Source organism: Haliotis rufescens, unplaced genomic scaffold (genome assembly GCF_023055435.1).
Source record: "Haliotis rufescens isolate VD_foot unplaced genomic scaffold, xgHalRufe1.0.p SCAF_4, whole genome shotgun sequence".
NCBI classification, from domain to species: Eukaryota; Metazoa; Mollusca; class Gastropoda; order Lepetellida; family Haliotidae; genus Haliotis; species Haliotis rufescens.
The window spans coordinates 4,078,049-4,105,005 of record NW_025964112.1 but is presented as its reverse complement, the minus strand read 5'-3'; the positions used below and the strand labels follow the sequence as shown (position 1 = coordinate 4,105,005).

At 47.1% G+C, this 26,957-nt stretch overlaps 1 protein-coding gene across 1 annotated transcript in view; it reads left to right on the top strand.

Annotated features, from left to right (window-relative positions):
• The window catches only part of LOC124129193, a 41,014-nt gene that overhangs the window by 11,171 nt on the left and 2,886 nt on the right, over window positions 1–26,957 (top strand). Inside the window, exons 3-4 of the mRNA XM_048381746.1 lie at window positions 25,705–25,844; window positions 26,542–26,665. Of these exons, the coding sequence (XP_048237703.1) occupies window positions 25,705–25,844; window positions 26,542–26,665 (264 nt within the window). The remainder of the gene's footprint in view (window positions 1–25,704; window positions 25,845–26,541; window positions 26,666–26,957) is intronic.

Genomic DNA, 26,957 nt, shown 5'->3' with positions numbered 1-26,957 from the left:
TGTACAGTAGCAAGTCTTACTCTGTGCAGTAGCTGTTCTTACTCTGCATAGTAGCCGGTCTCACAATGTACATTAGATTATCACTCTGTACAGTAGCTGGTCTCACTGTACAGAAGCCGGTCTTACCCTGTACAGTAGCCAGTCTCATTATACAGAAGCCGGTCTTACTCTGTACAGTAGCCAGTCTCACTGTACAGAAGCCAGTCTTACTCTGTACAGAAGCCAGTCTTACTCTGTACAGAAGCCAGTCTCACTGAACAGAAGCCGGTCTTTCTCTGTACAGAAGCCAGTCTTACTCTGTAAAGAAGCCAGTCTTACTCTGTACAGAAGCCAGTATTTCTCTGTACAGAAGCCAGTCTTACTCTGTACAGAAGCCAGTTTTACTCTGTACAGATGCCAGTCTTACTCTGTACAGAAGCCAGTCTTACTGTACAGAAGCCGGTCTTACTCTGTACAGAAGCCAGTCTCACTGTACAGAAGGCAGTCTCACTCTGTACAGAAGCCAGTCCTACTCTGTACAGAAGCCGGTCTCACTCTGTACAGAAGCCAGTTTTACTCTGTACAGAAGCCAGTCTAACTCTGTAGAGAAGCCAGTCTCACTCTGTACAGTATCCGGTCTCACTCTGTACAGAAGCCGGTCTCACTCTGTACAGAAGCCAGTCTCTCTGTGTACAGAAGCCAGTCTCACTGTACAGAAGCCAGTCTTACTCTGTACAGAAGCCAGTCTCACTCTGTACAGTATCCGGTCTCACTCTGTACAGTAGCCAGTCTCACTCTGTACAGTAGCCGATCTCACTGTACAGAAACCAGTCTTACTCTGTACAGAAGCCAGTCTTACTCTGTACAGAAGCCAGTCTCACTGTACAGAAACCGGTCTTTCTCTGTACAGAAGCCAGTCTTTCTCTGTACAGAATCCAGTCTTACTCTGTACAGAAACCAGTCTTACTCTGTACAGAAGCTAGTCTTTCTCTTTACAGAAGCCAGTCTTACTCTGTACAGAAGCCAGTCTTACTCTGTACAGAAGCCAGTCTTACTCAGTACAGAAGCCAGTCTTACTCTGTACAGAGGCCAGTCACACTGTACAGAAGCCGGTCTTTCTCTGTACAGAAGCCAGTCTTACTCTGTACAGAAGCCAGTCTTACTCTGTACAGAAGCCAGTCTTACTCTGTACAGAAGCCAGTCTTTCTCGGTACAGAAGCCGGTCTTACTCTGTACAGAAGCCAGTCTTTCTCTCTACAGAAGCCAGTCCTACTCTGTACAGAAGCCAATCTCACTCTGTACAGAAAGCAATCTCACTCTGTACAGAAGCCAGTCTTACTCTGTACAGTAGCCGGTCTCACTGTACAGTAGCAAGTCTTACTCTGTGCAGTAGCTGTTCTTACTCTGCATAGTAGCCGGTCTCACAATGTACATTATATTATCACTCTGTACAGTAGGTGGTCTCACTGTACAGAAGCCAGTCTGACTCTATACAGTAGCCAGTCTCACTGTACAGAAGCCGGTTTTACTCTGTACAGAAGCCAGTCTCACTGTACAGAAGCCAGTCTAACTCTGTACAGAAGCCAGTCTCACTGTACAGAAGCCGGTCTCACTCTGTACAGAAGCCAGTTTTACTCTGTACAGAAGCCAGTCTTACTCTGTACAGAAGCCGGTCTAACTTTATATAGAAGCCAGTCTCACTGTACAGAAGCCGGTCTCACTCTGTACAGAAGCCAGTCTTACTCTGTACAGAAGCCAGTCTTACTCTGTACAGAAGCCAGTCTCACTGTACAGAAGCCGGTCTTTCTCTGTACAGAAGCCAGTCTTACTCTGTAAAGAAGCCAGTCTTACTCTGTACAGAAGCCAGTATTACTCTGTACAGAAGCCAGTCTTTCTCTGTACAGAAGCCGGTCTTACTCTGTACAGATGCCAGTTTTACTCTGTACAGAAGTCAGTCTTACTCTGTACAGAAGCCAGTCTAAGTCTGTACAGAAGCCAGTCTCACTCTGTACAGAAGCCAGTCTCCCTCTGTACAGTATCGAGTCTCACTCTGTACAGAAGCCGGTCTCACTCTGTACAGATGCCAGTCTTTCTCTGTACAGAAGCCAGTCTTACTCTGTACATAAGCCAGTCTCACTGTACAGAAGCCGGTCTTACTCTGTACAGAAGCCAGTCTCACTGTACAGAAGCCAGTCTCACTCTGTACAGAAGCCAGTCTTACTCTGTACAGAAGCCGGTCTCACTCTGTACAGAAGCCAGTCTTACTCTGTACAGAAGCCAGTCTAACTCTGTAGAGAAGCCAGTCTCACTCTGTACAGTATCTGGTCTCACTCTGTACAGAAGCCAGTCTTACTCTGTACAGAAGCCAGTCTTACTCTGTACAGAAGCCAGTCTCACTGTACAGAAGCCGGTCTTTCTCTGTACAGAAGCCAGTCTTACTCTGTAAAGAAGCCAGTCTTACTCTGTACAGAAGCCAGTATTACTCTGTACAGAAGCCAGTCTTTCTCTGTACAGAAGCCGGTCTTACTCTGTACAGATGCCAGTTTTACTCTGTACAGAAGTCAGTCTTACTCTGTACAGAAGCCAGTCTAAGTCTGTACAGAAGCCAGTCTCACTCTGTACAGAAGCCAGTCTCCCTCTGTACAGTATCGAGTCTCACTCTGTACAGAAGCCGGTCTCACTCTGTACAGATGCCAGTCTTTCTCTGTACAGAAGCCAGTCTTACTCTGTACATAAGCCAGTCTCACTGTACAGAAGCCGGTCTTACTCTGTACAGAAGCCAGTCTCACTGTACAGAAGCCAGTCTCACTCTGTACAGAAGCCAGTCTTACTCTGTACAGAAGCCGGTCTCACTCTGTACAGAAGCCAGTCTTACTCTGTACAGAAGCCAGTCTAACTCTGTAGAGAAGCCAGTCTCACTCTGTACAGTATCTGGTCTCACTCTGTACAGAAGCCAGTCTCACTCTGTACAGAAGCCAGTGTCTCTGTATACAGAAGCCAGTCTCACTCTGTACAGTATCTGGTCTCACTCTGTACAGAAGCCAGTCTTACTCTGTACAGAAGCCAGTCTCACTCTGTACAGTATCCGGTCTCACTCTGTCAAGTAGCCAGTCTCACTGTACAGAAGCCAGTCTTACTCTGTACAGAAGCCAGTCTTACTCTGTACAGAGGCCAGTCTCACTGTATAGAAACCGGTCTTTCTCTGTACAGAAGCCAGTCGTTCTCTGTACAGAATTCAGTCTTACTCTGTACAGAAACCAGTCTTACTCTGTACAGAAGCTAGTCTTTCTCTGTACAGAAGCCAGTCTTACTCTGTACAGAAGCCAGTCTTACTCTGTACAGAAGCCAGTCTTATTCAGTACAGAAGCCAGTCTTACTCTGTACAGAGGCCAGTCACACTGTACAGAAGCCGGTCTTTCTCTGTACAGAAGCCAGTCTTACTCTGTACAGAAGCCAGTCTTACTCTGTACAGAAGGCAGTCTCACTCTGTACAGAAGCCAGTCTCACTGTACAGAAGCCAGTCTAACTCTGTACAGAAGCCAGTCTCACTGTACAGAAGCCGGTCTCACTCTGTACAGAAGCCAGTCTTACTCTGTACAGAAGAAAGTCTAACTCTGTACAGAAGCCAGTCTTACTCTGTACAGAAGCCAGTCTCACTCTGTACAGAAGCCGGTCACACTCTGTACAGAAGCCAGTCACACTGTACAGAAGCCAGTCTAACTCTGTACAGAAGCCAGTCTCACTGTACAGAAGGCAGTCTCACTCTGTACAGAAGCCAGTCTCACTGTACAGAAGCCGGTCTCACTCTGTACAGAAGCCAGTCTTACTCTATACAGAAGCCAGTCTCACTGTACAGTAGCCAGTCTAACTCTGTACAGAAGCCACTCTCACTGTACAGAAGCCGGTCTCACTCTGTAGAGTAGAAAGTCGTACTCTGTGCAGTAGCTGTTCTTACTCTGCATAGTAGCCGGTCTCACAATGTACATGAGATTATCACTATGTACAGAAGCCGGTCTTACTCTGTACAGTAGCCAGTCTCACTGTACAGAAGCCAGTCTTACTCTGTACAGAAGCCAGTGCTACTCTGTACAGAAGCCAGTCTCACTGTACAGAAGCCGGTCTTTCTCTGTAGAGAAGTCAGTCTTACTCTGTACAGAAGCCAGTCTTACTCTGTACAGAAGCCAGTCTTATTCTGTACAGAAGCCAATCTTTCTCTGTACAGAAGCCGGTTTTACTCTGTACAGAAGCCAGTCTTACTCTGTACAGAAGCCAGTCTAACTCTGTACAGAAGCCAGTCTTAGTCTGTACAGAAGCCAGTCTCACTGAACAGTAGCAGGTCTTACTCTGTACAGAAGCCAGTCTCACTGTACAGAAGCCATTCTCATTGTACAGAAGCCGGTCTCACTCTGTACAGAACCCAGTCTTACTCTGTACAGAAGCCAGTCTTACTATGTACAGAAGCCAGTCTAACTCTGTACAGAAGGCAGTCTCACTCTCTACAGAAGCTAGTCTCACTGTACAAAAGCCAGTCTAACTCTGTACAGAAGCCAGTCTCACTGTACAGAAGCCGGTCTCACTCTGTACAGAAGCCAGTCTTTCTCTGTACAGAAGCCAGTCTAACTCTGTACAGAAGCCAGTCTTACTCTGTACAGAAGCCAGTCTCACTCTGTACAGAAGCCAGTCTTACTCTGTACAGAAGCCGGTCTAACTCTGTACAGAAGCCGGTCTCACTCTGTGCAGAAGCCAGTCAGACTGTACAGAAGCCAGTCTAACTCTGTACAGAAGCCAGTCTCACTGTACAGAAGCCAGTCTAACTCTGTACAGAAGCCAGTCTCACTGTACAGAAGCCAGTCTCACTCTGTACAGAAGCCAGTCTTACTCTGTACAGAAGCCAGTATCACTGTACAGAAGCCGGTCTCGCTCTGTACAGTAGCAAGTCGTACTCTGTGCAGTAGCTGTTCTTACTCTGCATAGTAGCCGGTCTCACAATGCACATTAGATTATCACTATGTACAGACGCCGGTCTTACTCTGTACAGAAGCCAGTCTTACTCTGTACAGAAGCCAGTCTCACTGTACAGAAGCCGGTCTTTCTCTGTAGAGAAGCCAGTCTTACTCTGTACAGAAGCCAGTCTTACTCTGTACAGAAGCCAGTCTTACTCTGTACAGAAGCCAGTCTTTCTCTGTACAGAAGCCAGTCTTACTCTGTACAGAAGCCAGTCTTACTCTGTACAGAAGCCAGTCTTACTCTGTACAGAAGCCAGTCTAAGTCTGTACAGAAGCCAGTCTCACTCTGTACAGAAGCCAGTCTCCCTCTGTACAGTATCGATTCTCACTCTGTACAGAAGCCGGTCTCACTCTGTACAGAAGCCAGTCTTACTCTGTACAGAAGCCAGTATCACTGTAAAGAAGCAAGTCTAACTCTGTACAGAAGCCAGTCTCATTGTACAGAAGCCGGTGTCACTCTGTACAGAAGCCAGTCTTATTCTGTACAGAAGCCAGTCTTACTCTGTACAGAAGCCAGTCTAAGTCTGTACAGAAGCCAGTCTCACTCTGTACAGAAGCCAGTATCACTGTAAAGAAGCAAGTCTAACTCTGTACAGAAGCCAGTCTCACTGTACAGAAGCCAGTCTCACTCTGTACAGTAGCAAGTCTTACTCTGTGCAGTAGCTGTTCTTACTCTGCATAGTAGCCGGTCTCACAATGTACATTAGATTATCACTCTGTACAGATGCTGGTCTAACTCTGTACAGTATCCGGTCTCACTCTGTACAGTAGCCAGTCTCACTGTACAGAAGCCAGTCTTTTTCTGTACAGAAGCCAGTCTTACTCTGTACAGAAGCAAGTCTCACTCTACAGAACCCTGTCTTTCTCTGTACAGAAGCCAGTCTTACTCTGTACAGAAGCCAGTCTTACTGTGTACAGAAGCCAGTCTTTTTCTGTACAGAAGCCAGTCTTACTCTGTGCAGAAGCCAGTCTTACTCTGTACAGTAGCCGGTCTTACTCTGTACAGAAGCCAGTCTCACTGTACAGAAGCCGGTCTTACTCTGTACAGAAGCAAGTCTCACTGTACAGAAGCCAGTCTTTCTCTGTACAGAAGCCAGTCTCACTCTGTACAGAAGCCAGTCTTTCTCTGTACAGAAGCCAGTCTCACTGTACAGAAGCCAGTCTCACTGTACAGAAGCCGGTCTCACTCTGTACAGAAGCCAGTCTCACTCTGTACAGAAGTCGGTCTTACTCTGTACAGAAGTCAGTCTCACTGTACCGAAGCCGGTCTCACTCTGTACAGAAGCCAGTCTTACTCTGTACAGAAGCCAGTCTAGCTCTGTACAGAAGCCAGTCTTACTCTGTACAGAAGCCGGTCTAACTCTGTACAGTAGCCGGTCTCACTCTGTACAGAAGCCAGTCTCACTCTGTACAGTATCCGGTCTCACTCTGTACAGAAGCCGGTCTCACTCTGTACAGAAGCCAGTCTCTCTCTGTACAGAAGCCAGTCTCACTGTACAGAAGCCGGTCTTACTCTGTACAGAAGCCAGTCTCACTCTGTACAGTAGCCAGTCTCACTCTGTACAGAAGCCAGTCTGACTCTGTACAGTATCCAGTCTCACTCTGTAAAGTAGCCGACCTCACTCTGTACAGTAGCCAGTCTCACTATGTACAGTATCCGGTCTCACTCTGTACAGTAGCCAGTCTCACTGTACAGAAGCCAGTCTTACTCTGTACAGAAGCCAGTCTTTCTCTGTACAGAAGCAAATCTCACTCTTCAGAACCCGGTCTTTCTCTGTACAGAAGCCAGTCTTACTCTGTACAGAAGCCAGTCTTACTGTGTACAGAAGCCAGTCTTTCTGTGTACAGAAGCCAGTCTTACGCTGTACAGAAGCCAGTCTTACTCTGTACAGAAGCCGGTCTAACTCTGTACAGAAGCCGGTCTCACTCTGTACAGAAGCCAGTCACACTGTACAGAAGCCAGGCTAACTCTGTACAGAAGCCAGTCTCACTGTACAGAAGACAGTCTCACTCTGTACAGAAGCCAGTCTCACTGTACAGAAGCCGGTCTCACTCTGTACAGAAGCCAGTCTTACTCTGTACAGAAGCCAGTCTCACTGTACAGAAGCCGGTCTCACTCTGTACAGTAGCAAGTCGTACTCTGTGCAGTAGGTGTTCTTACTCTGCATAGTAGCCGTTCTCACAATGTACATTAGATTATCACTATGTACAGAAGCCGGTCTTACTCTGTACAGTAGCGAGTCTCACTGTACAGAAGCCAGTCTTACTCTGTACAGAAGCCAGTCTTACTCTGTACAGAAGCCAGTCTCACTGTACAGAAGCCGGTCTTTCTCTGTAGAGAAGCCAGTCTTACTCTGTACAGAAGCCAGTCTTACTCTGTACAGAAGCCAGTCTTACTCTGTACAGAAGGCAGTCTTTCTCTGTACAGAAGCCGGTCTTACTCTGTACAGAAGCCAGTTTTACTCTGTACAGAAGCCAGTTTTACTCTGTACAGAAGCCAGTCTAAGTCTGTACAGAAGCCAGTCTCACTCTGTACAGAAGCCAGTCTCCCTCCGTACAGTATCGAGTCTCACTCTGTACAGAAGCCTGTCTCACTCTGTACAAAAGCCAGTCTTACTCTGTACAGAAGCCAGTCTAAATATGTACAGAAGCCAGTCTCACTCTGTACAGAAGCCAGTCTCACTGTAAAGAAGCAAGTCTAACTCTGTACAGAATCCAGTCTCACTGTACAGAAGCCGGTCTCATTCTGTACAGAAGCCAGTCTTACTCTGTACAGAAGCCAGTTTTACTCTGTACAGAAGCCAGTCTAACTCTGTAGAGAAGCCAGTCTCACTCTGTAGAGTATCCGGTCTCACTCTGTACAGAAGCCGGTCTCACTCTGTACAGAAGCCAGTCTCTCTGTGTACAGAAGCCAGTCTCACTGTACAGAAGCCAGTCTTACTCTGTACAGAAGCCAGTCTCACTCTGTACAGTATCCGGTCTCACTCTGTACAGTAGCCAGTCTCACTCTGTACAGTAGCCGATCTCACTGTACAGAAACCAGTCTTACTCTGTACAGAAGCCAGTCTTACTCTGTACAGAGGCCAGTCTCACTGTACAGAAACCGGTCTTTCTCTGTACAGAAGCCAGTCTTTCTCTGTACAGAATCCAGTCTTACTCTGTACAGAAACCAGTCTTACTCTGTACAGAAGCTAGTCTTTCTCTTTACAGAAGCCAGTCTTACTCTGTACAGAAGCCAGTCTTACTCTGTACAGAAGCCAGTCTTACTCAGTACAGAAGCCAGTCTTACTCTGTACAGAGGCCAGTCACACTGTACAGAAGCCGGTCTTTCTCTGTACAGAAGCCAGTCTTACTCTGTACAGAAGCCAGTCTTACTCTGTACAGAAGCCAGTCTTACTCTGTACAGAAGCCAGTCTTTCTCGGTACAGAAGCCGGTCTTACTCTGTACAGAAGCCAGTCTTTCTTTCTACAGAAGCCAGTCCTACTCTGTACAGAAGCCAATCTCACTCTGTACAGAAAGCAATCTCACTCTGTACAGAAGCCAGTCTTACTCTGTACAGTAGCCGGTCTCACTGTACAGTAGCAAGTCTTACTCTGTGCAGTAGCTGTTCTTACTCTGCATAGTAGCCGGTCTCACAATGTACATTATATTATCACTCTGTACAGTAGCTGGTCTCACTGTACAGAAGCCAGTCTGACTCTATACAGTAGCCAGTCTCACTGTACAGAAGCCGGTTTTACTCTGTACAGAAGCCAGTCTCACTGTACAGAAGCCAGTCTAACTCTGTACAGAAGCCAGTCTCACTGTACAGAAGCCGGTCTCACTCTGTACAGAAGCCAGTTTTACTCTGTACAGAAGCCAGTCTTACTCTGTACAGAAGCCGGTCTAACTTTATATAGAAGCCAGTCTCACTGTACAGAAGCCGGTCTCACTCTGTACAGAAGCCAGTCTTACTCTGTACAGAAGCCAGTCTTACTCTGTACAGAAGCCAGTCTCACTGTACAGAAGCCGGTCTTTCTCTGTACAGAAGCCAGTCTTACTCTGTAAAGAAGCCAGTCTTACTCTGTACAGAAGCCAGTATTACTCTGTACAGAAGCCAGTCTTTCTCTGTACAGAAGCCGGTCTTACTCTGTACAGATGCCAGTTTTACTCTGTACAGAAGCCAGTCTTACTCTGTACAGAAGCCAGTCTAAGTCTGTACAGAAGCCAGTCTCACTCTGTACAGAAGCCAGTCTCCCTCTGTACAGTATCGAGTCTCACTCTGTACAGAAGCCGGTCTCACTCTGTACAGATGCCAGTCTTTCTCTGTACAGAAGCCAGTCTTACTCTGTACATAAGCCAGTCTCACTGTACAGAAGCCGGTCTTACTCTGTACAGAAGCCAGTCTCACTGTACAGAAGCCAGTCTCACTCTGTACAGAAGCCAGTCTTACTCTGTACAGAAGCCGGTCTCACTCTGTACAGAAGCCAGTCTTACTCTGTACAGAAGCCAGTCTAACTCTGTAGAGAAGCCAGTCTCACTCTGTACAGTATCTGGTCTCACTCTGTACAGAAGCCAGTCTCACTCTGTACAGAAGCCAGTCTCTCTGTATACAGAAGCCAGTCTCACTCTGTACAGTATCTGGTCTCACTCTGTACAGAAGCCAGTCTTACTCTGTACAGAAGCCAGTCTCCCTCTGTACAGTATCCGGTCTCACTCTGTCAAGTAGCCAGTCTCACTGTACAGAAGCCAGTCTTACTCTGTACAGAAGCCACTCTTACTCTGTACAGAGGCCAGTCTCACTGTATAGAAACCAGTCTTTCTCTGTACAGAAGCCAGTCGTTCTCTGTACAGAATTCAGTCTTACTCTGTACAGAAACCAGTCTTACTCTGTACAGAAGCTAGTCTTTCTCTGTACAGAAGCCAGTCTTACTCTGTACAGAAGCCAGTCTTACTCTGTACAGAAGCCAGTCTTATTCAGTACAGAAGCCAGTCTTACTCTGTACAGAGGCCAGTCACACTGTACAGAAGCCGGTCTTTCTCTGTACAGAAGCCAGTCTTACTCTGTACAGAAGCCAGTCTTACTCTGTACAGAAGGCAGTCTCACTCTGTACAGAAGCCAGTCTCACTGTACAGAAGCCAGTCTAACTCTGTACAGAAGCCAGTCTCACTGTACAGAAGCCGGTCTCACTCTGTACAGAAGCCAGTCTTACTCTGTACAGAAGAAAGTCTAACTCTGTACAGAAGCCAGTCTTACTCTGTACAGAAGCCAGTCTCACTCTGTACAGAAGCCGGTCACACTCTGTACAGAAGCCAGTCACACTGTACAGAAGCCAGTCTAACTCTGTACAGAAGCCAGTCTCACTGTACAGAAGCCAGTCTCACTCTGTACAGAAGCCAGTCTTACTCTGTACAGAAGCCAGTATCACTGTACAGAAGCCGGTCTCGCTCTGTACAGTAGCAAGTCGTACTCTGTGCAGTAGCTGTTCTTACTCTGCATAGTAGCCGGTCTCACAATGCACATTAGATTATCACTATGTACAGACGCCGGTCTTACTCTGTACAGAAGCCAGTCTTACTCTGTACAGAAGCCAGTCTCACTGTACAGAAGCCGGTCTTTCTCTGTAGAGAAGCCAGTCTTACTCTGTACAGAAGCCAGTCTTACTCTGTACAGAAGCCAGTCTTACTCTGTACAGAAGCCAGTCTTTCTCTGTACAGAAGCCAGTCTTACTCTGTACAGAAGCCAGTCTAAGTCTGTACAGAAGCCAGTCTCACTCTGTACAGAAGCCAGTCTCCCTCTGTACAGTATCGATTCTCACTCTGTACAGAAGCCGGTCTCACTCTGTACAGAAGCCAGTCTTACTCTGTACAGAAGCCAGTATCACTGTAAAGAAGCAAGTCTAACTCTGTACAGAAGCCAGTCTCATTGTACAGAAGCCGGTGTCACTCTGTACAGAAGCCGGTCACACTCTGTACAGAAGCCAGTCACACTGTACAGAAGCCAGTCTAACTCTGTACAGAAGCCAGTCTCACTGTACAGAAGGCAGTCTCACTCTGTACAGAAGCCAGTCTCACTGTACAGAAGCCGGTCTCACTCTGTACAGAAGCCAGTCTTACTCTATACAGAAGCCAGTCTCACTGTACAGTAGCCAGTCTAACTCTGTACAGAAGCCACTCTCACTGTACAGAAGCCGGTCTCACTCTGTAGAGTAGAAAGTCGTACTCTGTGCAGTAGCTGTTCTTACTCTGCATAGTAGCCGGTCTCACAATGTACATGAGATTATCACTATGTACAGAAGCCGGTCTTACTCTGTACAGTAGCCAGTCTCACTGTACAGAAGCCAGTCTTACTCTGTACAGAAGCCAGTGCTACTCTGTACAGAAGCCAGTCTCACTGTACAGAAGCCGGTCTTTCTCTGTAGAGAAGCCAGTCTTACTCTGTACAGAAGCCAGTCTTACTCTGTACAGAAGCCAGTCTTACTCTGTACAGAAGCCAATCTTTCTCTGTACAGAAGCCGGTTTTACTCTGTACAGAAGCCAGTCTTACTCTGTACAGAAGCCAGTCTAACTCTGTACAGAAGCCAGTCTTACTCTGTACAGAAGCCAGTCTCACTGAACAGTAGCAGGTCTTACTCTGTACAGAAGCCAGTCTCACTGTACAGAAGCCATTCTCATTGTACAGAAGCCGGTCTCACTCTGTACAGAACCCAGTCTTACTCTGTACAGAAGCCAGTCTTACTATGTACAGAAGCCAGTCTAACTCTGTACAGAAGGCAGTCTCACTCTGTACAGAAGCTAGTCTCACTGTACAAAAGCCAGTCTAACTCTGTACAGAAGCCAGTCTCACTGTACAGAAGCCGGTCTCACTCTGTACAGAAGCCAGTCTTTCTCTGTACAGAAGCCAGTCTAACTCTGTACAGAAGCCAGTCTTACTCTGTACAGAAGCCAGTCTCACTCTGTACAGAAGCCAGTCTTACTCTGTACAGAAGCCGGTCTAACACTGTACAGAAGCCGGTCTCACTCTGTGCAGAAGCCAGTCAGACTGTACAGAAGCCAGTCTAACTCTGTACAGAAGCCAGTCTCACTGTACAGAAGCCAGTCTAACTCTGTACAGAAGCCAGTCTCACTGTACAGAAGCCAGTCTCACTCTGTACAGAAGCCAGTCTTACTCTGTACAGAAGCCAGTATCACTGTACAGAAGCCGGTCTCGCTCTGTACAGTAGCAAGTCGTACTCTGTGCAGTAGCTGTTCTTACTCTGCATAGTAGCCGGTCTCACAATGCACATTAGATTATCACTATGTACAGACGCCGGTCTTACTCTGTACAGAAGCCAGTCTTACTCTGTACAGAAGCCAGTCTCACTGTACAGAAGCCGGTCTTTCTCTGTAGAGAAGCCAGTCTTACTCTGTACAGAAGCCAGTCTTACTCTGTACAGAAGCCAGTCTTACTCTGTACAGAAGCCAGTCTTTCTCTGTACAGAAGCCAGTCTTACTCTGTACAGAAGCCAGTCTTACTCTGTACAGAAGCCAGTCTTACTCTGTACAGAAGCCAGTCTAAGTCTGTACAGAAGCCAGTCTCACTCTGTACAGAAGCCAGTCTCCCTCTGTACAGTATCGATTCTCACTCTGTACAGAAGCCGGTCTCACTCTGTACAGAAGCCAGTCTTACTCTGTACAGAAGCCAGTATCACTGTAAAGAAGCAAGTCTAACTCTGTACAGAAGCCAGTCTCATTGTACAGAAGCCGGTGTCACTCTGTACAGAAGCCAGTCTTATTCTGTACAGAAGCCAGTCTTACTCTGTACAGAAGCCAGTCTAAGTCTGTACAGAAGCCAGTCTCACTCTGTACAGAAGCCAGTATCACTGTAAAGAAGCAAGTCTAACTCTGTACAGAAGCCAGTCTCACTGTATAGAAGCCAGTCTCACTCTGTACAGTAGCAAGTCTTACTCTGTGCAGTAGCTGTTCTTACTCTGCATAGTAGCCGGTCTCACAATGTACATTAGATTATCACTCTGTACAGATGCTGGTATAACTCTTTACAGTATCCGGTCTCACTCTGTACAGTAGCCAGTCTCACTGTACAGAAGCCAGTCTTTTTCTGTACAGAAGCCAGTCTTACTCTGTACAGAAGCAAGTCTCACTCTACAAAACCCTGTCTTTCTCTGTACAGAAGCCAGTCTTACTCTGTACAGAAGCCAGTCTTACTGTGTACAGAAGCCAGTCTTTTTCTGTACAGAAGCCAGTCTTACTCTGTGCAAAAGCCAGTCTTACTCTGTACAGTAGCCGGTCTTACTCTGTACAGAAGCCAGTCTCACTGTACAGAAGCCGGTCTTACTCTGTACAGAAGCAAGTCTCACTGTACAGAAGCCGGTCTTTCTCTGTACAGAAGCCAGTCTCACTCTGTACAGAAGCCAGTCTTTCTCTGTACAGAAGCCAGTCTCACTGTACAGAAGCCAGTCTCACTGTACAGAAGCCGGTCTCACTCTGTACAGAAGCCAGTCTCACTCTGTACAGAAGTCGGTCTTACTCTGTACAGAAGTCAGTCTCACTGTACCGAAGCCGGTCTCACTCTGTACAGAAGCCAGTCTTACTCTGTACAGAAGCCAGTCTAACTCTGTACAGAAGCCAGTCTTACTCTGTACAGAAGCCGGTCTAACTCTGTACAGTAGCCGGTCTCACTCTGTACAGAAGCCAGTCTCACTCTGTAGAGTATCCGGTCTCACTCTGTACAGAAGCCGGTCTCACTCTGTACAGAAGCCAGTCTCTCTCTGTACAGAAGCCAGTCTCACTGTACAGAAGCCGGTCTTACTCTGTACAGAAGCCAGTCTCACTCTGTACAGTAGCCAGTCTCACTCTGTACAGAAGCCAGTCTGACTCTGTACAGTATCCAGTCTCACTATGTAAAGTAGCCGACCTCACTCTGTACAGTAGCCAGTCTCACTATGTACAGTATCCGGTCTCACTCTGTACAGTAGCCAGTCTCACTGTACAGAAGCCAGTCTTACTCTGTACAGAAGCCAGTCTTTCTCTGTACAGAAGCAAATCTCACTCTACAGAACCCGGTCTTTCTCTGTACAGAAGCCAGTCTTACTCTGTACAGAAGCCAGTCTTACTGTGTACAGAAGCCAGTCTTTCTCTGTACAGAAGCCAGTCTTACGCTGTACAGAAGCCAGTCTTACTCTGTACAGAAGCCGGTCTAACTCTGTACAGAAGCCGGTCTCACTCTGTACAGAAGCCAGTCACACTGTACAGAAGCCAGGCTAACTCTGTACAGAAGCCAGTCTCACTGTACAGAAGCCAGTCTCACTGTGTACAGAAGCCAGTCTCACTGTACAGAAGCCGGTCTCACTCTGTACAGAAGCCAGTCATACTCTGTACAGAAGCCAGTCTCACTGTACAGAAGCCGGTCTCACTCTGTACAGTAGCAAGTCGTACTCTGTGCAGTAGGTGTTCTTACTCTGCATAGTAGCCGTTCTCACAATGTACATTAGATTATCACTATGTACAGAAGCCGGTCTTACTCTGTACAGTAGCGAGTCTCACTGTACAGAAGCCAGTCTTACTCTGTACAGAAGCCAGTCTTACTCTGTACAGAAGCCAGTCTCACTGTACAGAAGCCGGTCTTTCTCTGTAGAGAAGCCAGTCTTACTCTGTACAGAAGCCAGTCTTACTCTGTACAGAAGCCAGTCTTACTCTGTACAGAAGGCAGTCTTTCTCTGTACAGAAGCCGGTCTTACTCTGTACAGAAGCCAGTTTTACTCTGTACAGAAGCCAGTTTTACTCTGTACAGAAGCCAGTCTAAGTCTGTACAGAAGCCAGTCTCACTCTGTACAGAAGCCAGTCTCCCTCCGTACAGTATCGAGTCTCACTCTGTACAGAAGCCTGTCTCACTCTGTACAAAAGCCAGTCTTACTCTGTACAGAAGCCAGTCTAAATCTGTACAGAAGCCAGTCTCACTCTGTACAGAAGCCAGTATCACTGTAAAGAAGCAAGTCTAACTCTGTACAGAATCCAGTCTCACTGTACAGAAGCCGGTCTCATTCTGTACAGAAGCCAGTCTTACTCTGTACAGAAGCCAGTCTTACTCTGTACAGAAGCCAGTCTAAGTCTGTACAGAAGCCAGTCTCACTCTGTACAGAAGCCAGTATCACTGTAAAGAAGCAAGTCTAACTCTGTACAGAAGCCAGTCTCACTGTACAGAAGCCAGTCTCACTCTGTACAGTAGCAAGTCTTACTCTGTGCAGTAGCTGTTCTTACTCTGCATAGTAGCCGGTCTCACAATGTACATTAGATGATCACTCTGTACAGTAGCCAGTCTCACTGTACAGAAGCCAGTCTTACTCTGTACAGAAGCAAGTCTCACTCTACAGAAGCCGGTCTTACTCTGTACAGAAGCCAGTCTAACTGTGTACAGAAGCCAGTCTTACTGTGTACAGAAGCCATTCTTTCTCTGTACAGAAGCCATTCTTACTCTGTACAGAAGCCAGTCTTACTCTGTACAGTAGCCGGTCTTACTCTGTACAGTAGCCGGTCTCACTCTGTACAGAAGCCAGTCTCACTCTGTACAGTATCCGGTCTCACTCTGTACAGAAGCCGGTCTCACTCTGTACAGAAGCCAGTCTCTCTCTGTACAGAAGCCAGTCTCACTGTACAGAAGCCGGTCTTACTTTGTACAGAAGCCAGTCTCACTCTGTACAGTAGCCAGTCTCACTCTGTACAGAAGCCAGTCTGACTCTGTACAGTATCCAGTCTCACTCTGTAAAGTAGCCGACCTCACTCTGTACAGTAGCCAGTCTCACTATGTACAGTATCCGGTCTCACTCTGTACAGTAGCCAGTCTCACTGTACAGAAGCCAGTCTTACTCTGTACAGAAGCCAGTCTTTCTCTGTACAGAAGCAAATCTCACTCTACAGAACCCGGTCTTTCTCTGTACAGAAGCCAGTCTTACTCTGTACAGAAGCCAGTCTTACTGTGTACAGAAGCCAGTCTTTCTCTGTACAGAAGCCAGTCTTACGCTGTACAGAAGCCAGTCTTACTCTGTACAGAAGCCGGTCTAACTCTGTACAGAAGCCGGTCTCACTCTGTACAGAAGCCAGTCACACTGTACAGAAGCCAGGCTAACTCTGTACAGAAGCCAGTCTCACTGTACAGAAGCCAGTCTCACTCTGTACAGAAGCCAGTCTCACTGTACAGAAGCCGGTCTCACTCTGTACAGAAGCCAGTCATACTCTGTACAGAAGCCAGTCTCACTGTACAGAAGCCGGTCTCACTCTGTACAGTAGCAAGTCGTACTCTGTGCAGTAGGTGTTCTTACTCTGCATAGTAGCCGTTCTCACAATGTACATTAGATTATCACTATGTACAGAAGCCGGTCTTACTCTGTACAGTAGCGAGTCTCACTGTACAGAAGCCAGTCTTACTCTGTACAGAAGCCAGTCTTACTCTGTACAGAAGCCAGTCTCACTGTACAGAAGCCGGTCTTTCTCTGTAGAGAAGCCAGTCTTACTCTGTACAGAAGCCAGTCTTACTCTGTACAGAAGCCAGTCTTACTCTGTACAGAAGGCAGTCTTTCTCTGTACAGAAGCCGGTCTTACTCTGTACAGAAGCCAGTTTTACTCTGTACAGAAGCCAGTTTTACTCTGTACAGAAGCCAGTCTAAGTCTGTACAGAAGCCAGTCTCACTCTGTACAGAAGCCAGTCTCCCTCCGTACAGTATCGAGTCTCACTCTGTACAGAAGCCTGTCTCACTCTGTACAAAAGCCAGTCTTACTCTGTACAGAAGCCAGTCTAAATCTGTACAGAAGCCAGTCTCACTCTGTACAGAAGCCAGTATCACTGTAAAGAAGCAAGTCTAACTCTGTACAGAATCCAGTCTCACTGTACAGAAGCCGGTCTCATTCTGTACAGAAGCCAGTCTTACTCTGTACAGAAGCCAGTCTTACTCTGTACAGAAGCCAGTCTAAGTCTGTACAGAAGCCAGTCTCACTCTGTACAGAAGCCAGTATCACTGTAAAGAAGCAAGTCTAACTCTGTACAGAAGCCAGTCTCACTGTACAGAAGCCAGTCTCACTCTGTACAGTAGCAAGTCTTACTCTGTGCAGTAGCTGTTCTTACTCTGCATAGTAGCCGGTCTCACAATGTACATTAGATGATCACTCTGTACAGTAGCCAGTCTCACTGTACAGAAGCCAGTCTTACTCTGTACAGAAGCCAGTCTTACTCTGTACAGAAGCAAGTCTCACTCTACAGAAGCCGGTCTTACTCTGTACAGAAGCCAGTCTTACTGTGTACAGAAGCCAGTCTTACTGTGTACAGAAGCCAGTCTTTCTCTGTACAGAAGCCAGTCTTACTCTGTACAGAAGCCAGTCTTACTCTGTACAGTAGCCGGTCTTACTCTGTACAGAAGCCAGTCTCACTGTACAGAAGCCGGTCTTACTCTGTACAGAAGCAAGTCTCACTGTACAGTTGCCAGTCTTTCTCTGTACAGAAGCCAGTCTCACTCTGTATAGAAGCCAGTCTTTCTCTGTACAGAAGCCAGTCTCACTGTACATAAGCCAGTCTCACTGTACAGAAGCCGGTCTCACTCTGTACAGAAGCCAGTCTTACTCTGTACAGAAGCCAGTCTCACTCTGTACAGAAGTCGGTCTTACTCTGTACAGAAGTCAGTCTCACTGTACCGAAGCCGGTCTCACTCTCTACAGAAGCCAGTCTTACTCTGTACAGAAGCCAGTCTCACTCTGTACAGAAGCCAGTCTTACTCTGTACAGAAGCCGGTCTAACTCTGTACAGAAGCCAGTCTCACTCCGTACAGAAGCCAGTCTCACTCTGAACAGTATCCGGTCTCACTCTGTACAGAAGCCGGTCTCACTCTGTACAGAAGCCAGTCTCTCTCTGTACAGAAGCCAGTCTCACTGTACAGAAGCCAGTCTTACTCTGTACAGAAGCCAGTCTCACTCTGTACAGAAGGCGGTCTTACTCTGTACAGAAGTCAGTCTCACTGTACAGAAGCCAGTCTCACTCTGTACAGAAGCCAGTCTTACTCTGTACAAAAGCCGGTCTAACTCTGTGCAGAAGCCAGTCTTACTCTGTACAGAAGGCGGTCTAACTCTGTACAGTAGCCGGTCTCACTCTGTACAGAAGACAGTCTCACTCTGTACAGTATACGGTCTCAATCTGTACAGAAGCCGGTCTCACTCTGTACAGAAGCCAGTCTCTCTCTGTACAGAAGCCAGTCTCACTGTACAGAAGCCAGTCTTACTCTGTACAGAAGCCAGTCTCACTCTGTACAGTAGCCAGTCTCACTCTGTACAGAAGCCAGTCTCACTCTGTACAGTATCCAGTCTCACTCTGTAAAGTAGCCGGCCTCACTCTGTACAGTAGCCAGTCTCACTATGTACAGTATCCGGTCTCACTCTGTACAGTAGCCAGTCTCACTGTACAGAAGCCAGTCTTACTCTGTACAGAAGGCAGTCTTACTCTGTACAGAAGCAGGTCTCACTCTACAGAACCCGGTCTTTCTCTGTACAGAAGCCAGTCTTACTCTGTACAGAAGCCAGTCTTACTGTGTACAGAAGCCAGTCTTTCTCTGTACAGAAGCCAGTCTTACGCTGTACAGAAGCCAGTCTTACTCTGTACAGTAGCCGGTCTTACTCCGTACAGAAGCCAGTCTTACTCCATACAGAAGCCAGTCTAACTCTGTACAGAAGTCGGTCTTACTCTGTACAGAAGTAAGTCTCACTGTACCGAAGCCGGTCTCACTCTGTACAGAAGCCAGTCTTACTCTGTACAGAAGCCAGTCTAACTCTGTACAGAAGCCAGTCTTACTCTGTACAGAAGCCGGTCTAACTCTGTACAGAAGCCAGTCTCACTCTGTACAGAAGCCAGTCTCACTCTGTACAGTATCCGGTCTCACTCTGTACAGAAGCCGGTCTCACTCTGTACAGAAGCCAGTCTCTCTCTGTACAGAAGCCAGTCTCACTGTACAGAAGCCAGTCTTACCCTGTACAGAAGCCAGTCTCACTCTGTACAGAAGCCGGTCTTACTCTGTACAGAAGTCAGTCTCACTGTACAGAAGCCGGTCTCACTCTGTACAGAAGCCAGTCTTACTCTGTACAGAAGCCAGTCTAACTCTGTACAGAAGCCAGTCTTACTCTGTACAGAAGCCGGTCTAACTCTGTACAGTAGCCGGTCTCACTCTGAACAGAAGCCAATCTCACTCTGTACAGTATCCGGTCTCACTCTGTACAGAAGCCGGTCTCACTCTGTACAGAAGCCAGTCTCTCTCTGTACAGAAGCCAGTCTCATTGTACAGAAGCCAGTCTTACTCTGTACAGAAGCCAGTCTTACTCTGTACAGTAGCCAGTCTCACTGTACAGAAGCCAGTCTAACTCTGTACAGTAGCCAGTCTCACTGTACAGAAGCCGGTCTCACTCTGTACAGAAGCCAGTTTTACTCTGTACAGAAGCCAGTCTCACTCTGTACAGAAGCCGGTCTAACTCTGTACAGAAGCCAGTCTCAATGTACAGAAGCCGGTCTCACTCTGTACAGAAGCCAGTCTTACTCTGTACAGAAGCCACTCTTACTCTGTACAGAAGCCAGTCTCAATGTACAGAAGCCAGTCTCACTGTACAGAAGCCGGTCTCACTCTGTACAGTAGCAAGTCTTACTCTGTGCAGTAGCTGTTCTTACTGTGCATAGTAGCCGGTCTCACAATGTACATTAGATTATCACTCTGTACAGTAGCTGGTCTCACTGTACAGAAGCCGGTCTTACTCTGTACAGTAGCCAGTCTCACTTTACAGAAGCCGGTCTTACTCTGTACAGTAGCCAGTCTCACTGTACAGAAGCCAGTCTTACTCTGTACAGAAGCCAGTCTTACTCTGTACAGAAGCCAGTCTCACTGAACAGAAGCCGGTCTTTCTCTGTACAGAAGCCAGTCTTACTCTGTAAAGAAGCCAGTCTTACTCTGTACAGAAGGCAGTCTTACTCTGTACAGAAGCCGGTCTTACTCTGTACAGATGCCAGTCTTACTCTGTACAGAAGCCAGTCTTACTCTGTACAGAAGCCAGTCTCACTGTACAGTAGCCGGTCTTACTCTGTACATAAGCCAGTCTCACAGTACAGAAGCCGGTCTTACTCTGTACAGAAGCCAGTCTCACTGTACAGAAGCCAGTCTCACTCTGTACAGAAGCCAGTCTCACTCTGTACAGAAGCCAGTCTTACTCTGTACAGAAGCCAGTCTAACTCTGTAAAGAAGCCAGTCTCACTCTGTACAGTATCCGGTCTCACTCTGTACAGAAGCCGGTCTCACTCTGTACAGAAGCCAGTCTCTCTGTGTACAGAAGCCAGCCTCACTGTACAGAAGCCAGTCTTACTCTGTACAGAAGCCAGTCTCACTCTGTACAGTATCCGGTCTCACTCTGTACAGTAGCCGGTCTCACTCTGTACAGAAGCCAGTCTCACTCTGTACAGTATCCGGTCTCACTCTGTACAGAAGCCGGTCTCACTCTGTACAGAAGCCAGTCTCTCTCTGTACAGAAGCCAGTCTCACTGTACAGAAGCCAGTCTTACTCTGTACAGAAGCCAGTCTCACTCTGTACAGAAGCCGGTCTTACTCTGTACAGAAGTCAGTCTCACTGTACAGAAGCCGGTCTCACTCTGTACAGAAGCCAGTCTTACTCTGTACAGAAGCCAGTCTAACTCTGTACAGAAGCCAGTCTTACTCTGTACAGAAGCCGGTCTAACTCTGTACAGTAGCCGGTCTCACTCTGAACAGAAGCCAATCTCACTCTGTACAGTATCCGGTCTCACTCTGTACAGAAGCCGGTCTCACTCTGTACAGAAGCCAGTCTCTCTCTGTACAGAAGCCAGTCTCATTGTACAGAAGCCAGTCTTACTCTGTACAGAAGCCAGTCTTACTCTGTACAGTAGCCAGTCTCACTGTACAGAAGCCAGTCTAACTCTGTACAGTAGCCAGTCTCACTGTACAGAAGCCGGTCTCACTCTGTACAGAAGCCAGTTTTACTCTGTACAGAAGCCAGTCTCACTCTGTACAGAAGCCGGTCTAACTCTGTACAGAAGCCAGTCTCAATGTACAGAAGCCGGTCTCACTCTGTACAGAAGCCAGTCTTACTCTGTACAGAAGCCACTCTTACTCTGTACAGAAGCCAGTCTCAATGTACAGAAGCCAGTCTCACTGTACAGAAGCCGGTCTCACTCTGTACAGTAGCAAGTCTTACTCTGTGCAGTAGCTGTTCTTACTGTGCATAGTAGCCGGTCTCACAATGTACATTAGATTATCACTCTGTACAGTAGCTGGTCTCACTGTACAGAAGCCGGTCTTACTCTGTACAGTAGCCAGTCTCACTTTACAGAAGCCGGTCTTACTCTGTACAGTAGCCAGTCTCACTGTACAGAAGCCAGTCTTACTCTGTACAGAAGCCAGTCTTACTCTGTACAGAAGCCAGTCTCACTGAACAGAAGCCGGTCTTTCTCTGTACAGAAGCCAGTCTTACTCTGTAAAGAAGCCAGTCTTACTCTGTACAGAAGCCAGTCTTACTCTGTACAGAAGCCGGTCTTACTCTGTACAGATGCCAGTCTTACTCTGTACAGAAGCCAGTCTTACTCTGTACAGAAGCCAGTCTCACTGTACAGTAGCCGGTCTTACTCTGTACATAAGCCAGTCTCACAGTACAGAAGCCGGTCTTACTCTGTACAGAAGCCAGTCTCACTGTACAGAAGCCAGTCTCACTCTGTACAGAAGCCAGTCTCACTCTGTACAGAAGCCAGTCTTACTCTGTACAGAAGCCAGTCTAACTCTGTAAAGAAGCCAGTCTCACTCTGTACAGTATCCGGTCTCACTCTGTACAGAAGCCGGTCTCACTCTGTACAGAAGCCAGTCTCTCTGTGTACAGAAGCCAGCCTCACTGTACAGAAGCCAGTCTTACTCTGTACAGAAGCCAGTCTCACTCTGTACAGTATCCGGTCTCACTCTGTACAGTAGCCAGTCTCACTCTGTACAGTAGCCGGTCTCACTGTACAGAAGCCAGTCTTACTCTGTACAGAAGCCGGTCTAACTCTGTACAGTAGCCGGTCTCACTCTGAACAGAAGCCAATCTCACTCTGTACAGTATCCGGTCTCACTCTGTACAGAAGCCGGTCTCACTCTGTACAGAAGCCAGTCTCTCTCTGTACAGAAGCCAGTCTCACTGTACAGAAGCCAGTCTCACTCTGTACAGAAGCCAGTCTCACTCTGTACAGAAGAAAGTCTTACTCTGTACAGAAGCCAGTCTAACTCTGTAAAGAAGCCAGTCTCAATCTGTACAGTATCCGGTCTCACTCTGTACAGAAGCCGGTCTCACTCTGTACAGAAGCCAGTCTCTCTGTGTACAGAAGCCAGCCTCACTGTACAGAAGCCAGTCTTACTCTGTACAGAAGCCAGTCTCACTCTGTACAGTATCCGGTCTCACTCTGTACAGTAGCCAGTCTCACTCTGTACAGTAGCCGGTCTCACTGTACAGAAGCCAGTCTTACTCTGTACAGAAGCCAGTCTTACTCTGTACAGAAGCCAGTCTTATTCAGTACAGAAGCCAGTCTTACTCTGTACAGAGGCCAGTCTCACTGTACATAAACCGGTCTTTCTCTGTACAGAAGCTAGTCGTTCTCTGTACAGAATCCAGTCTTACTCTGTACAGAAACCAGTCTTACTCTGTACAGAAGCTAGTCTTTCTCTGTACAGAAGCCAGTCTTACTCTGTACAGAAGCCAGTCTTACTCTGTACAGAAGCCAGTCTTACTCAGTACAGAAGCCAGTCTTACTCTGTACAGAGGCCAGTCTCACTGTACAGAAGGCGGTCTTACTCTGTACAGTAGCCAGTCTCACTGTACAGAAGCCGGTCTTACTCTGTACAGTAGCCAGTCTCACTGTACAGAAGCCAGTCTTACTCTGTACAGTAGCCGGTCTAACTCTGTTCAGTAGCAAGTCTTACTCTGTGCAGTAGCTGTTCTTACTCTGCATAGTAGCCGGTCTCACAATGTACATTATATTATCACTCTGTACAGTAGGTGGTCTCACTGTACAGAAGCCAGTCTGACTCTATACAGTAGCCAGTCTCACTGTACAGAAGCCGGTTTTACTCTGTACAGAAGCCAGTCTCACTGTACAGAAGCCAGTCTAACTCTGTACAGAAGCCAGTCTCACTGTACAGAAGCCGGTCTCACTCTGTACAGAAGCCAGTTTTACTCTGTACAGAAGCCAGTCTCACTGTACAGAAGCCGGTCTCACTCTGTACAGAAGCCAGTCTTACTCTGTACAGAAGCCACTCTTACTCTGTACAGAAGCCAGTCTCAATGTACAGAAGCCTGTCTCACTGTACAGAAGCCGGTCTCACTCTGTACAGTAGCAAGTTTTACTCTGTGCAGTAGCTGTTCTTACTGTGCATAGTAGCCGGTCTCACAATGTACATTAGATTATCACTCTGTACAGTAGCTGGTCTCACTGTACAGAAGCCGGTCTTACTCTGTACAGTAGCCAGTCTCACTGTACAGAAGCCGGTCTTACTCTGTACAGTAGCCAGTCTCACTGTACAGAAGCCAGTCTTACTCTGTACAGAAGCCAGTCTTACTCTGTACAGAAGCCAGTCTCACTGTACAGAAGCCGGTCTTTCTCTGTACAGAAGCCAGTCTTACTCTGTAAAGAAGCCAGTCTTACTCTGTACAGAAGCCAGTCTTACTCTGTACAGAAGCCAGTCTTTCTCTGTACAGAAGCCGGTCTTACTCTGTACAGAAGCCAGTTTTACTCTGTACAGAAGCCAGTCTTACTCTGTACAGAAGCCAGTCTAAGTCTGTACAGAAGCCAGTCTCACTCTGTACAGAAGCCAGTCTCCCTCTGTACAGTATCGAGTCTCACTCTGTACAGAAGCCGGTCTCACTCTGTACAGATGCCAGTCTTTCTCTGTACAGAAGCCAGTCTTACTCTGTACAGAAGCCAGTCTCACTGTACAGTAGCCGGTCTTACTCTGTACATAAGCCAGTCTCACTGTACAGAAGCCGGTCTTACTCTGTACAGAAGCCAGTCTCACTGTACAGAAGCCAGTCTCACTCTGTACAGAAGCCAGTTTTTCTCTGTAGAGAAGCCGGTCTCACTCTGTACAGAAGCCAGTCTTACTCTGTACAGAAGCCAGTCTAACTCTGTAGAGAAGCCAGTCTCACTCTGTACAGTATCTGGTCTCACTCTGTACAGAAGCCAGTCTCACTCTGTACAGAAGCCAGTCTCTCTGTATACAGAAGCCAGTCTCACTCTGTACAGTATCTGGTCTCACTCTGTACAGAAGCCAGTCTTACTCTGTACAGAAGCCAGTCTAACTCTGTAGAGAAGCCAGTCTCACTCTGTACAGTATCTGGTCTCACTCTGTACAGAAGCCAGTCTCACTCTGTACAGAAGCCAGTCTCTCTGTATACAGAAGCCAGTCTCACTCTGTACAGTATCTGGTCTCACTCTGTAAAGAAGCCAGTCTCACTCTGTACAGAAGCCAGTCTCACTCTGTACAGTATCCAGTCTCACTCTGTAAAGTAGCCGGCCTCACTCTGTACAGTAGCCAGTCTCACTATGTACAGTATCCGGTCTTACTCTGTACAGTAGCCAGACTCACTGTACAGAAGCCAGTCTTACTCTGTACAGAAGGCAGTCTTACTCTGTACAGAAGCAGGTCTCACTCTACAGAACCCGGTCTTTCTCTGTACAGAAGCCAGTCTTACTCTGTACAGAAGCCAGTCTTACTGTGTACAGAAGCCAGTCTTTCTCTGTACAGAAGCCAGTCTTACGCTGTACAGAAGCCAGTCTTACTCTGTACAGTAGCCGGTCTTACTCCGTACAGAAGCCAGTCTCACTGTAGAGAAGCCGGTCTTACTCTGTACAGAAGCAAGTCTCACTGTACAGAAGCCAGTCTCACTGTACAGAAGCCGGTCTCACTCTGTACAGAAGCCAGTCTTACTCTGTACAGAAGCCAGTCTCACTTTGTACAGAAGGCAGTCTTACTCTGTACAGAAGTCAGTCTCACTGTACCGAAGCCGGTCTCACTCTGTACAGAAGCCAGTCTAACTCTGTACAGAAGCCAGTCTTACTCTGTACAGAAGCCGGTCTAACTCTGTACAGAAGCCGGTCTCACTCTGTACCGAAGCCAGTCTCACTCTGTACAGTATCCGGTCTCACTCTGTACAGAAGCCGGTCTCACTCTGTACAGAAGCCAGTCTCTCTCTGTACAGAAGCCAGTCTCACTGTACAGAAGCCAGTCTTACTCTGTACAGAAGCCAGTCTCACTCTGTACAGAAGCCGGTCTTACTCTGTACAGAAGTCAGTCTCACTGTACAGAAGCCAGTCTCACTCTGTACAGTAGCCGGTCTCACTCTGAACAGAAGCCAGTCTCACTCTGTACAGAAGCCAGTCTCACTCTGTACAGTAGCCGGTCTTACTGTGCACAGTAGCCGGTCTCACTCTATACAGAAGCCAGTCTTACTCTGTACAGTAGCCGGTCTTACTCTGTACGGTTGCTGGTCTCACTCTGCATAGTTGTCAGTCTCACTGTTTACTGTAGCTGGTCTCACTGTGTACAGTAGCCAGTGACGGTCGTGTCCATGGTGATTAAGTGTGTTGTCAGGTGTTCAGTTGAATGGCAGTTGGATGTTGTGTTTTCATTTTCCATCCGCGGCATTGTTGAGTAATACATGTGTACACTTTTCCAGAACCAAGACACTTGTTTTCGACTTCTATGGATGTTTATATGCCAAGTTATTCGCTTGCATTCCATCTGCCTGGCAAAGAGCATTCCCATCCCTTGACCAGATCAAAAAGGCACTCGACTACTTGTGTAACAACATAAACGGTAACTGTGCTTGAAAGACTGGCCTTTACGTTGCAGCATCATGTTAGTGGGTTAGGGTTAGGGTTAGGGTTAGGGTTAGGGTTTGGGTAAGTTAGGGTTAGGGTTAGGGTTGGGGTAAGTTAGGGTTAGGGTTAGGGTTAGGGTTTGGGTAAGTTAGGGTTAGGGTTAGGGTAAGTTAGGTTTAGGGTTAGGGTTAGGGTTGGGGTCAGTTAGGGTTAGGGTAAGTTAGGGTTAGGGTTAGGGTTTGGGTAAGTTAGGGTTAGGGTTAGGGTTTGGGTAAGTTAGGGGTAGGGTTAGGGTAAGTTAGGGTTAGGGTTAGGGTTGGGGTCAGTTAGGGTTAGGGTAAGTTAGGGTTAGGGTTAGGGTTGGGGTCAGTTAGGGTTAGGGTTAGGGTTGGGGTAAGTTAGAGTTAGGGTTAGGGTAAGTTAGGGTTTGGGTAAGTTAGGCTTAGGGTTAGGGTTAGGTTCAAATATTTATTGTTACGAAATAAGTATTTACAAAATGTAAACAAGCACTTGTAAATATATCACAGTCTAAGCAGCAAAGCAAAATCACACCTGTTGCTATTTACTTGTACATATAAAACTTGTGACATTGTAGTTACGTTGCGTTATGGCCCTTGTAAGACCTTTTATGTACGCTTCAGTCAGTCAGACCGTCAGTCTTGATCTGAACCTGTGAATGTGTATTTATTCAGATGTGGACTATACATGCCTGGCAGAAACTGGTAGGTCAACCACCCTGCTGAACTGTGTGCTGGCTGGCCACAAAGGACGTTCTGACTTTTCCACGCCTGATGGATACCTCGCAACCATGTGCAGGTATACCCAAAACGTACTTCAAAATGTGCTATAGAATATTGAAAGCATGCATAAAAAGGCACACAAATATCACTCTGTTCTGTGTGTCAGTTGAATACATGTGTGACTGCATCACTGTTTATCTCTGGATTTAGTAGCCAAAAATTATAACACAAATTCATAAAGCACCGCTTGATTAATGTATGATAGTAATTTTGAAATGTAAGAAAAATGAGGACGTGAGAATTTGGCCATCCTGATCTTCAGATATTTCGAAAATTCATCCTCACTGAGCCTGTCCCATTTAATCTTG